Here is a 12,614-nt window from a genome sequence, read left to right as displayed (position 1 = left end):
TCCTTCCACCTTTATAGGCCTCCTCCTGGGAGGACCACTCCAGTGCACTTTTCCCAGAGGGAGTCGGGGTTGTGCGGATTGTCAGATCAGCAGGGGGATGTCTGAACTCTGGCCTGCCATGTCCCAGCATCCTCCTTGTTTCTAGTCAGGGCGGCGGGGGTGGGGGAGTGGGGGTGGGGGTCTGAGGACCTGTTCTTTTTCTCTGTCTCTGTCTCTCTCTCTCTCTCTTTTTTTTTTTTTTGAGACAGGGTTTCTCTCTGTAGCTTTGCGCCTTTCCTGGAACTCGCTTGGTAGCCCAGGCTGGCCTCGAACTCACAAAGATCCGCCTGCCTCTGCCTCCCAAGTGCTGGGATGACTAGCTAGATGGTGGTCCCTCCCACGTTACCACATGAAGGTGAGCAGACCTCTGTCTCTTAATTGATGCTCCAGGGGTCTGCCATCTAGCTAGTCATCCAGCCAAGGCTCAGGCTTCGGGCTGCACAATAAGACTCAGTTTTCTCCAGTGGTGTTCACTGACCACTTGGGGGATAGTTGGAGATTTCAATAAGAATGCAGGCTCTGGGGGCATGAGGACACCCTGGAGATGGAGAGCTCATGAGTAACAGCCTGGGTCAGGAGTGGTGTATGAAGAACTCCTCCAGGAGCAGGTGGTACCAGACCTGAGTGGTGAAAAGTGAATGCTCTTGGTCTGTTTTTGTTTTTGTTTTTGTTTTTTCCCTTGAGGAAATGGGTGTAACAGAACCACAGCAATGTTGGGAGTGATCACAGCGACTGAGTGAGATGAAATGTATGGCAGGCGCTGTGGATCAAAAAACACCACCAACATCATTCTGCTTTGACTATGAGGGCTAGAAAAGTAAAAACTTTCACATTTCCTTGTGGCTCAAAGGGGCTATGGGGACAATTCAGGAATACACAGAGAAGTCTCTGCTGCTCTTCCAGAGGACCTGCGTTCTATTCCAACCACCCACATCAGATTGTTCACAACTGCCTGCAACACTATCTCCAGAGGATCTGATGCCCTCTTCCGATCTCTTCACACACACACACACACACACACACACACACACACACACACACACAAATAAATCTTTATTATTTTTTTTTCCTGAGACAGGGTTTCTCTGTCCAGTCCTGGCTGTTCTGGATCTCGCACTGTCGTCCAGACTGGCCTCAGCTCACAGAGATCTGTGTGTCTCTGCATCCTGAATGCTGAGATTAAAGGCGTACACCACCACTGATGCAATTCCTCATGTGAGGTTCCCTCTTCGCAGGTGACTATAGTTGTGTCAAGTTGACAGACACTAATCACACTACTCCCTTCATCTTTGTGTATCTAGAACAGAAACCTTGGGTTTTTTGACCAAGGTTGGAGGGATGGGCCTTTCAAATTATTACACAATGGCAGCTTTGGTTCCAAAAGTCCTTGTTGATTTCTAATTTTAGATGCTGTCTTCTCCACTGTTCTATTGTGAAGAGATGCCATGACAAAGGTAACCCATAAAAGAAAGCATTTAACTGGGAGCTTGCTTACAGTTTTAGAGAGTTAGTTCATTGCCATCATGGCAGGAAGCAGACAGGCATGGCGCTGGGGCAGTAGCTGAGAGCTTTACATCCTGATCTGCAGGCAGCAGGCAGAGGGAGAGAGAGACAGGGCCTGGCATGGGCATTTGAACCTCAAAGTCCACCCCCAATGACACACCTCCTCCAACACGACCACACCCTATCGCCATTCAAAGAGGCAGAGGATATTTTTTGCATGTTTGGAAAGATAATGTCTCATGCAGCCCAGGCTGGCTGGAAAGTAAAAATCACTTTGCCTCCTGAATGCTGGGATTATGGATAGAGGTCAGCTCTATCAGGGTCACAAAGGAAGTCCACAGTAAGGGTGGTTTGAAGACCAGGTCCTCTCCCACACTGCAGTGTTTATCTTGGCCTCCCTGGATGTGGTCATCTCTTCTCCCAGGACACCTCCCAAAAAGGAAGCTTAGCGGCCTCTGGCTTAACCAGCCAGGCACTCTTACATACTCTTGCCAGCAGATGGCACTCTCCACCAGTCCTCTGCAGTTTGTCCCAAATAGGAGGCCCTGAAATGCACCCCTGGGAAGGCCTCTGGGAAAGAAGCTACCTTCTCCCATTACCTTCCCTCCCCTCCCCCACAGGGTGGTCTGGGCCACAGAGCAGGCCACGCCCAGAGGCCTGAGGCCAGGACTTTGAGGACCCCAGTGTGAATGCCAGAGCTGTTGCTTGGGGCAACCTGGGCAGCCTAGTTATAGGTTAAGCATGGGAAATTCCTGCAGCTTGAGGAAGCCGGGTCCTGGGTGGGCATACACTGGTGCTGCTCCAGAACCTCAGAACCTGCTGGAATCTTCACTTCTGCTGTAGCAGGTCTTTCTGGGAGAGACCCCTGAAGTCTCCTGGGGGCTGAGTAGAGGAACCAATGTCATCCTTAGAAGAGGAGGAGGCAAGTAGATGCCTCTGCAGGTTGATGTCAATTCTCCCCCTCCATGTCCGCTGAGGGAGACCTGAGCCAGTGCCCCACACGTGATTGTCAGTCTCAACGTAGCTGGCCTGAGGCAAAGCCAGGAAGGGACTTGCAGCCAGAGGCCAAAGGGCGGCTTGAGTTCAGGGCTTTCCAGAGGACACCTTGAGTGTTTTAAGTTTGGGTGGCTGCAGCGACCCAGAGCCCCCGACAGTGGCCAGGACAGAGGCCTTCACCACCTCAGGTCTCGCATCATCCACTGGTGCCCTGAGCTGAGCAGACAGAGAGTCTCCAGGTTGCAGTGAAGAGCAAAGGTTCAGCTAGACTCAGAAAGGGCCTGTGCGTCCAGACGGCTGTGACGCCAAGTGACAGGCTGTGAGTCACTTCTCTTGGCTTCAGACTTGGCTTCCTCTAGTAGATAATGTGGGCTCCACAGCAGGTCACTTCTAAGGGACTCAAGTTCCTTTGCCAGCCCGCAGGAGGACTAGACATCTGGGTGTGGCAGGAGGGCCACCAAGGCCATGCCTGTTGCCGGCAGCTGGGGTGGGCTTCTTTAAGTTCCAGTAGCCAGAAGCCACCACAGCAGCTCTTGTGACAGGATCTGAGACCAGATTTGTAAGACCATGATCCCAGATCATAGCAAAGGAAGGCGACTTTGAAAGTCGAGGCTTTCGTGGGTGCAGTCTATGGAGCTGCTTTTCCATCCCGCTCTGAGAAGGCTGCCTGGGATCTGTCAGTGCAGCTTGGGCAGCAATTGGTTATGACTGAGCCCTGGCATGGCAAGTTGGTCTACATTACCGTGAAGACCTTTGACTAAGACAGGGGCCCAGAGTGAGCCAATCCTTTCTGCAGGGGTGGTAGGCCGGGGCAACCCATCCCCTGGGAGAGGACTTGGGAGTGAGATTGCAGAGTCTCCACCCCTCCTGACTGTGCTGGGGGCTGATCACTACAGAGACAGGCAACAAAAGTGATGACTTCCTGTCTGGTTTGCTCCCCACCATCCCTGTACTCTGCCATCTGCCACTGGGATGTTACAGCTGCTTTCCAGTGAGTCCTGTGGCAAAGTCCAGGAGAGGCATTTCCTTCCAGGGTGCTTAGCCAGAAGGGAGCACAGCTCCAACATCTTCTGGCTGGGATCTCTGGCTCACTACTGCCCAGACAGTTGCCAACGGCTCCCTGTACACAAGGTGAACTCCCCCCCCCCCACTCCCAAGCATGCCCGGGCTAGGTTTGAGATGGTGGGTCCAAGAGGTACCATCTATTCAGTACCAGGACTTGATCTACACACAGTGAAGGTTGAATGGCTGGGGAATCTCTTGACCTCCTTTTTCTCTGTCTTCTGCATTTTTACCATAGATAGGAATTTATTCATGGGCTTTGGAAGCCCTGGGCAAGGGAGCCAGGGGGAGGGTGGGTGAGCCCTGTTGTTGCTCTTACAGGGCTGTTTCTCAGCACAGTGAGTTCCCAGCTCAAGGCAGAGAGGAGAGTCCACTGGGGGATTCTCATAATCCCCACTTGTACCTTAGAGTCACTTCCTCTGCTGAGAAGCTTCTAGATGGCCAGGGAGGGTTATGGAGGGAGCTAGCAGACAAAAGCCCCTCACAGGGGCTGTCTCCACAGCGCAGTGGAACAGCTTGACATTCCAGACTTTGCTACTTCCCACTTGACCCTGGGCAAATCATTACCATTTTTGTGACTCAACATTCTAGAAAGTGACACACTAATCCCTATTACCAGATAGAGCAGCTGTAGGGAGGAAATGGCACGGGGCATATAAAGCAAGTGATAAGTCGTTAGCATCATTTAAGAGCAGAAGTAAGGGAAAGGAGCCAGGCATGCTCCCAACACCCCCATGCTTTCCCCCTTTGGGGCTCTGCTTCGGTGTGTCCTCTGCTGATCAAAAAGACCTCTCCCATCGTCACGGTTCTCAGAGCATCCTTGACAGTATGTATGTTAGTCACTGGTATGATACTGTTCATTGTGTCTTCTGCCCACCGTGGCTCTCCATGAGTCTGTCTTGCAGTATTGATGAATTCATAACACACGGAAGGGTGCCTAGCCATAAGAAGTTGCTACAAGAAGAAATGAGCAGAGATGGATGGATGAATGGGGCTGGACCAAGAAGTACAAGCGAAGAGGTTATACCCTGCTTTGCTTACAGCTGGTAGGGTGTGTCCAGCCTCCCGTGCCTTCCATTCTCTTCCAAAGCTTTCACGTGAGCTCACAGAATCGAACTTCTCTTCTAGATTCACTGTTAGCCATCAGTATATCCTGGAGGGGCGGGGGGGGGGGAAGAGGGGAAGGGGACAAAGTGACCAAGCCACCTCTGTCACAGATTCAGAGACCAGGGCATTCACTCTCAAAGAATGTGGCTTACTTACTCAAACCCACTGCAGGAAGGATCACCAATCTATGCCAGCTTCCTGGGCACTAAGTTGGCCTATGGTCAGAGGTGTCATGTAGTGCCAAGATGGTGCCAGATCCCTTCCACTCTCCTCTATATACAATCGGAGAAACTGAAGCCAAGACAAGTTGAGGGACTTGCCAAGATGGATACTGGGCAAAGCCCAGATCTGGAACCAGGACGATGACAGCCCAGAGCTCTAAGTATTTTCCAACATGGAACTGACTTGTGAAACACGCAGTCTGGACCTGAGTGCCTCCTGTAGAAAGAAGAGCAGAGAGGTACCTGAAGCCGGTGTCCCTCTGAGCAAAGAGACCCCTGGCTGGCCATTATGTACAAGGGTGGGAAAGGAGTTACAGTAGGAAACCTCTGTCCTACCAGAGCTACTTCCTCTGGGCACCCAAAGAAAGAAACCCATAATTATGGCTTTTTTATCTGCTCCCCAATCTGGGCACCAAAGGCAGGTGGACAACCCAGCTGTCTGGCACCCGGACAACAGCAGGAAGGCCCTGAGTAGGCAGGCAGCCCAAACCTTGGTCCAGGTGCCAGCTATGGGCTGAGCTCAGGCCTTTCACCTCCCATGTAACTCTCCAAGTATTGACCTTGGTCAGGGCTTTCCTCCCAGACCCCAGACCGAGCTCTGCCACTGTCTTCCAGGTGGTCCAGATGGAGAAGGAACTGCTTGGGAAGAATCAACTGAGTGAGTGAGTGTGTGTGTGTGTGTGTGTGTGTGTGTGTGTGTGTGTGTGTCCAAGTCCATCCACAGGGCAGGATGGGAGCACACCTGGGCCACAGTCGATCTGGAAATAGTTTTTAGATAGTGCCTTGACCTGCAGACTCACAGGCCCCATTTAGTTGTTCAGTTTGGTATCCAATGCAATTTTAAAGTAAAGTGGAGGGGTGTGGCCCAGGCCACCTGACAGTTGCTCATCTATTTTCTGGACATTCTCTCTCTGCGCTTTCTCTGAACTGAATGGCCACAGGCTGGCGACCTCCCTTCTCAGGGAAGTCTTTAGATCCAGGGCTAGCCAAATAAGAGCCCCAGGGTCTGCAAGCTCAGGTGTCCCCTACGGATAGAGCAGAGGTGGGCTGACGCCCATGCTCGAAGGGTACTATAACCACAGTGGCACCAGAGCGCTATCTCAGGGGTCTGCTGCTCACCCTCCGGGCTTGTAGCTACACGCCAACACACCAGCAGCCTGTTGCCTTTTGCCCTCCCGACCTTGAAGAAATGTGATCGCCCCGTTACTCAGACGGTAGAGAGAAGGTCACCGCGATGGTTGCACATTTGAACTCTGAGCCCTTACTCTGCGTGGGAGTTGGCTACTCAGCCCAATTGCCTTCCTAATTCATCAAGCCCTTTAGAGTTTGGCTTCTGCTTTGGCGCAAAATCTCCGCTCAGATTTTTCCCTTTCTGACAGTCGGTCCGAATCCATCTGTCTCTTTCTGCCCTGTCCCTACAGCTACTCCTCCTTCGTCCTTCGCCACAGATCCTCTCCCTTGCTCTGGCTTCCCACTAAGATTCTCAGAGGGTTGTGGTTCGGAGATGCTACCAACCAAACGTGCACAGTAAACATCCCCATGTAGCTACTCCCTGTGGCTTCCTGGTGAGCGTCCACCAAGGGGGCGCAGGGCGAGAAAGCTGGGTGGGAGGTGGGGTGGGAGAAAGTCTGGCAACCCTAGCACTTGCAAAGTAGCGGGGAGGGCGGTGTTTCTCCGTAGAGAAGTGCGGAGGAAGCTGGGCGGGTATGCGCGACGCCCCATCCTCCAGCCAAGGAGAGCGCTCAGGTCTTGGGGCGGGGAGTGAGGGTTGCTGTGCCTTAGGGTGGGGAGGCGGGGCAGTGAGCTGTGGCGGGAGCCTCGGGCGGGTGGCCCTCACTTGGCAAGGACCGGGACACCGTGCTGCAGCGAGGGGAGGCGGCTCCTGCCCTGCCTTGGGCGATAGGCCTGAGTTGGGGGGCTCAGAGCTGCGGGTCGAGCGTTCAGCAGGGGGCGCTGCTCCGGGCGCTGGGCGGGGGTGGGGTGGGAGAGGAGGGGGGCAGCGGCTTGCTGCGCACACTTCCCCCGTTATTAAACACTATGTTCAAAAGGCGTCGGGGGACTTCCCGGAGCCACGGAGCCCGTGTCGCGCGACCGAACGGCCCACGGAGCCCATGGACCTGAGCGCCGCCGCCGCGCTGTGTCTCTGGCTGCTGAGCGCCTGCCGTCCCCGCGACGGGCTGGAGGCTGCCGCGGTGCTCCGTGCGGCGGGGGCAGGACCAGCCTGGAGCCCCGGGGGCGGCGGCGGCGGGCGGACCCTCGTCCCGGCTCCGGGCCCTTCAGCTCTCCGGACCGCCGCAGTTCCCGGGCCCCGCGCTGTGCGCCGCGCTGCGGGCTCTGGCTTCAGGAACGGCTCGGTGGTGCCGCACCACTTCATGATGTCGCTGTACCGGAGCCTGGCAGGGAGGGCTCCGGCCACCGCAGCCTCGGGGCACGGCCGCGCGGACACGATCACCGGCTTCATAGACCAAGCGACTCAAGGTATTTTTCAAGGTATCTTCTGTGCCAGCACAGCCTGTCTGATCCTGCTCTGAGATGAGCTGGGGGAAGCAGGCTTCTGCTCCACTGGGCTGTGAGCCAAGGTCCCATGAACCCCATCTTCAGGTGTTAGAAACTTCGTCTCCGAAGTCAGCGCATCCGAACCCTCTAAGCCTGGATTGTGGCATTAGTCGGCTTGGTTTCTGAGGACTGAGGGGTTGGAGGTCCCTCTGTGGAACTGTAGGCTGGCAGGTCTCCCTCAAGCAGGCAAGAGGAGTTCAAGATCCGCTTCTTTGGGGAAGTGTCTAGAGTGGCCTTGGTACTGGAGCCCTTTGAAGAAAGAAGGTAGAAAAAAGGAGAGAAGTGGGGACCCTGGAGTTCCCGCCAAAAGGGACTAGCAGTGATGGTAGCACCCATGTCTCCAGGAAGGGATGCACAGATTGAAGGAGCTAAGGAGAAATTAGGGTAGAGAAACAGGTATCCGATTAAAGTAAATGGCCTCTTTCTGTATCAGGAGGTCCCCCCTCTCAGCAGGCTGCATGGGGTGGACAGTGGCTTAAGTGTGGGCGCCTGTGTTCTGTGGCAGCCAGGCCCCAGCGGCCAGAGTGCAGGACTTCTGTTGTGTGGGGAGGACAGGGATGCCTGGAGTTCAAGCGTCCCATCTTACCCTGTGCTGGACCCTCCAAAGCTAGGGTGTGGGTGGGTTTGTGGGGTAGTTGCTGTGTGTCATCTGGCTTTTATTAATCTCCATTGAAGCCATTAAAGCAGACAGATAGGAAAAATTTTAACTAATTTCAGGCGGAAATGCAAGCAATTTTGGCCTTAATTCTGCCCGGCCAGAGATCTAGCTTGGAAATCAGGAGGGAAAGGAAGGCAAATAGGCCAGAAAAATAAAGTTGGGCAGCCACCCACAGTCTGCAGGCTGTTGATACCAGCGTGGAAAAACAGGCAGAGGCTACCTTACAGCAATCACTCATCTCAGAAACCCATACAGTCCTAAGCACAGCTTTCTTTTCGGTACATAGAAATCCAGGGCCCAAATGGCCCTTAGGACCAGCGTGCATCTTCAGAAGGTCTGTCATGGCACTCCACACTGACTCACGGGAAGCTCCAATCCCGGTACACAAAATCAGGGGAAACTCCAGACCTGCCTCTGCATAGGGTGCAGGAGGTGAAAGCATGGGAAGGAAGGGCCCTAAAACAGCGGCATCATCAGTCTTGGTGAGGTGTACTGTTATAGTAGGACCCACTAAATCCTTCTGGAGGAGGGAGCTCTGCTTGACCAGCAAGACCCAGCGGCAGGCACCTTTTCTCCCTCCCTCCCTCCCTGGAGAAGTGGGGTCAGAGAAAGCTCTTTGTGGGAAAGCGGGGTGGAGGAGGTGGGATGGGGACACAGCCCAGCACCTCTGTTTAGCTTGCTACCACCACGTTCAGTTCAGAAGAGAGCTGCTTGAACAACACACGCAGACTCTGGACTTAAGGCATGACGGCCTGGCGTCCACGGTTGGTGAACAAATCTCGAAGGGGGGGGGGGGGGGAGTCTGCACGGTCTCTCCGATGGGGCAAAACGAAACCATATGACCCCCTTCAAAGGCAACGCCTTATCTGCTCTTTGGTGGAATTTAAAAATCTCCCCCCCACCCCGTCCATCCCAAAAGAAATAGGGCCCATGACCAGAAATAAAATCTCAATCCCGAATAAATTACACCATAGCAAAAGACTCAGCAGCGCTCATCGTGGCAGCCATAGCGGCCTCTAATCTTCCCTTGAAGGTTCTTTGCATCTCTCTGCCTTTTCTCTTCTCTTTGGGGGCTACGGGAGCACCAGGAGGAGCCAAGAATCGGGTTGAGGAGGGCGAAAACGAGAAAAGCTCACCGCGGACATGGAAGAACCTGTTGCTGACTCGGGCCTTCATTTCCCTTCTGCTGAAGGGACAGGGTGGCCTGCAGGGGAGGGGAGTTCTGTGTCACAGTGCTGTTGTGTTCCGTTTCTGGACTATTCTCGGCGTCCAATTTGTCTAGTAAGCTAGGTTGGGAGAAGAGAAGGAACCAAAGGAGAAAAAATGTTTTTAGGAAACGGGAATTTTTCGTTTTCGGAGAGCCAGGGGGAACTCGCAGCTCTCTGGGGGCGCTCAGCCCAGTAGTAAGGGGCAGTTGTCATACAGAGCAAGTCCTCGGGAAAAGGCGTGCCCGACCGACCGTAAGTCTGACTCTTTAGGCAAAGGAAAGGCGCTGGAGCCCGCAGCAGAACTAAAGAGGCCTTGAGGTTTGGTCCTGGGTGTGCTGGTGCGGTCTTGCCCTGCACAGTTCAGCGATTAGGTGTGTGTATCTGTGGTCCTCGGCAGTGGTGCAAGAACTTCAGGTGTAGAAGACAAGATCCACAGCACTCGTTCTGGAGCCCAGATGTGGGGATGACGGCCGACTCCTAGGGGAATTCTTGAGCTATGTTGCGTCGAGGCCAGCCAAGCCAAACCAAGCTGCCCGCACGGCTGCGTGCACTGGCTCTATTCTCACCCCGCTCTTTCTGTTTCTGTCCTTCCCTAGAGGAATCCGTGGCCCAGCCTGGCCAGAGCTTTCTATTCGACGTGTCCGGCCTCCCTGAAGCCGACGAGCTGGTGAGTGCCGAGTTGCGTGTGCTGCGGAAGAGATCTCCGGAGCCAGACCGGGACAGTGCGACCCTCCCGCCCCTGCTGCTGCTGTCTACTTGCCCCGACGCGACCCGCACACCTCACCTACTGCACTCGCGGGCTGCCGAGCCCCTAGAAGTGGCGCGCTGGGAAGCATTCGACGTGACGGACGCGGTGCAGAGCCACCGTCGCGAGCCGCGCGCCTCCGGCAAGTTCTGCCTGGTGCTGCGCGCGGTGGCCGGCTCCGGGAGCAGCCCGCTGTCCCTGCGACGACTGGGCTTCTTCGGCTGGCCAGGCGGCGGCGATGGCCCCGCTGCCGAGGAGGAGCGCGCGCTGCTGGTGATCTCCTCCCGCACGCAGAGGAAAGAGAGTCTGTTCCGGGAGATCCGCGCCCAGGCCCGCGCGCTGCGGGCCGCCGCAGAGCCACCACCCGATCCGGGACCAGGCGCTGGGTCTCGGAAAGCAATCCCGGGCGGGCGCAGGCGAAGGCGGACGGCTCTGGCAGGGACTCGGGGAGCGCAGGGCAGCGGTGGAGGTGGCGGCAAGGGCCACGGGCGCAGAGGCCGGAGTCGCTGCAGCCGCAAGCCTCTGCACGTGGACTTTAAGGAGCTGGGCTGGGACGACTGGATCATCGCGCCATTAGACTACGAGGCGTATCACTGCGAGGGCGTCTGCGACTTTCCGCTGCGCTCCCACCTGGAGCCCACCAACCATGCCATCATTCAGACGCTGCTCAACTCCATGGCACCCGACGCGGCGCCAGCCTCCTGCTGCGTGCCGGCACGCCTCAGCCCCATCAGCATCTTATACATCGATGCCGCCAACAACGTGGTCTACAAGCAGTACGAGGACATGGTGGTGGAGGCCTGCGGCTGCAGGTAGCATGCGGTCTAGGGAGGGCCTTGCTGCCCAGGACCCCAGCTGAAGAGCAGCCTCACCCTGGCCTGTCACCAGGCCGGGAGGGACAGTGGAATATGGCCTCCGCCTGCGCCGAGGAGAGCACACAGTTCACACTCACATTTACACACTCCTTCACTCGCGCACACATTTACCATGGACAGCAGGCGCAGAAAGCCTTGTGCAGACGTGACGACTGGATGTCACAGTCATGCTTATATAACATCGATACAAACCGCTGTCTCTTTTAGAAGGGTGTCTGTGTTGATGTTGCGGTAATTGGCACGAACTCCAAGTAGAAACGGGTTAGCTTTGGATTCTCCATTTAGCTGGAGGCTGGGTGGCCGGGTTCCTGGCATTGGACACTGAGTCCACCTGCAGGGCTGTAATACCCAGATTCTCTGGATGTGTGCATTGGGAATCTTCAACAAGTAAGGAACCACTGGGGGTGGGAAAAAGCACCGATCCCCTAAACGAGCACGATGTGGTTGGTGCTGTCTCAGTTTTGAAAAGAGAGCTTTACCCAAAAGAAGTATGTTGTGCTGCAAATGTCAATATCGACTTAAAAAAAAATCGGTTCCAATTAGGAATGATCTGGGAAGTAGGAAGAATAGTTTTCTCTTGGCGGTGTGTGAATTGGCGGAAAGGAGTTCGGAGTAGGATAGGATCCGCCAGGTTTAGAAGCATCTAGAAGGTGGTAGCAGGAGGGAGTTAGAGCAATGGCTGTACATGGGTTGCAGAGGCAGCTGAGGTGTACCAAGAGGGTTTCCCAAGAGGCTGCAAAGGAGGCTCTGAGGACTTGAGTGTCCTGGGCCAGCTCCAGGGGAGGATCAAAGCCCACTGGCCAGGTGGGCACAGCCCCCTCCAAAAAGCCACATGTGCCTATGCTTCGCTGTCACATCTGTGCTGGCCTAAGTGTGCCTTTCACTGTGGTTGTTGTGTACTTTCTGACAATGTGACAGTGACAGGAAGTGAGACCACACACAAATGCCTTTGTCAGATCTAAAGGCACAGCCTGGACCTGCAGTGCAGGAGGTAGCTGGTCCTTGCTCCTGGACTGTGGTCCTTGGTGTGGGATGAGCAGGGTGCAAGCCTGTCTCCCATCTCCAGAATTTTTGCTCTACGGTGGTGTTTGATTTCAGGGTGGCTGTCCATCCTTTGAGATCTCCTGTCAATGGTTGGGAAAGAGAAATAATCTAGGCTGCACCTGTTGGAGGGCTTAGACATCATGTTGTGTTTTCTCCTTTGGGCTGTGGGAGAGGTATTAATTCTGCCCTTGTCTTGGATGCCAAGGCCCAGGACAGTTTATGGGTATTTTAGTTATTAGTGGTTACACTACACTCCCCAGTGACAATGAAGATGAAGATTTAGACCCAGCTAATTTATTTGGAAGCCCCATCTGAGTCCTTTTCATTTTGCAAAATTTCCCCCCAAGGGGAAAAGAATCCATGTATAATTTATTCTTGAAACATAGATTTCTTGTCTTTTAGAATGTGAACTTGTCTGGCTGTGAGTAGCTGCAACCAGAAAATGCAACTATTTCAGTTTTGTTTTGTTTTGTTTTTTAAATCACAAAGTGGCTCATCTCTTTTTGGTAACTGGGCAGAGATGTCTGTCCAGATTTTTGGATTCTGCAAGATTCTCCCTTCTTCTGTTTTTGTTTGTTTGGTTGGTTTTGGTTTTGTGAG

The 12,614-nt window shown here is 54.5% G+C and overlaps 1 protein-coding gene across 1 annotated transcript; it reads left to right on the top strand.

Annotated features, from left to right (window-relative positions):
* Positions 1–6,927: 6,927 nt before the first annotated feature.
* Positions 6,928–12,614, top strand: Gdf7 (growth differentiation factor 7). Its single transcript, XM_036171092.1, has 2 exons — positions 6,928–7,406; positions 9,947–12,614. Exons 1-2 carry the CDS (start codon positions 7,040–7,042, stop codon positions 10,909–10,911), a joined length of 1,332 nt encoding a protein of 443 aa, XP_036026985.1. The 5' UTR covers positions 6,928–7,039; the 3' UTR covers positions 10,912–12,614.

Source organism: Onychomys torridus, chromosome 21 (assembly GCF_903995425.1).
Source record: "Onychomys torridus chromosome 21, mOncTor1.1, whole genome shotgun sequence".
Lineage (NCBI taxonomy): Eukaryota > Metazoa > Chordata > Mammalia > Rodentia > Cricetidae > Onychomys > Onychomys torridus.
This window is presented reverse-complemented; position numbering and strand designations above follow the sequence as displayed.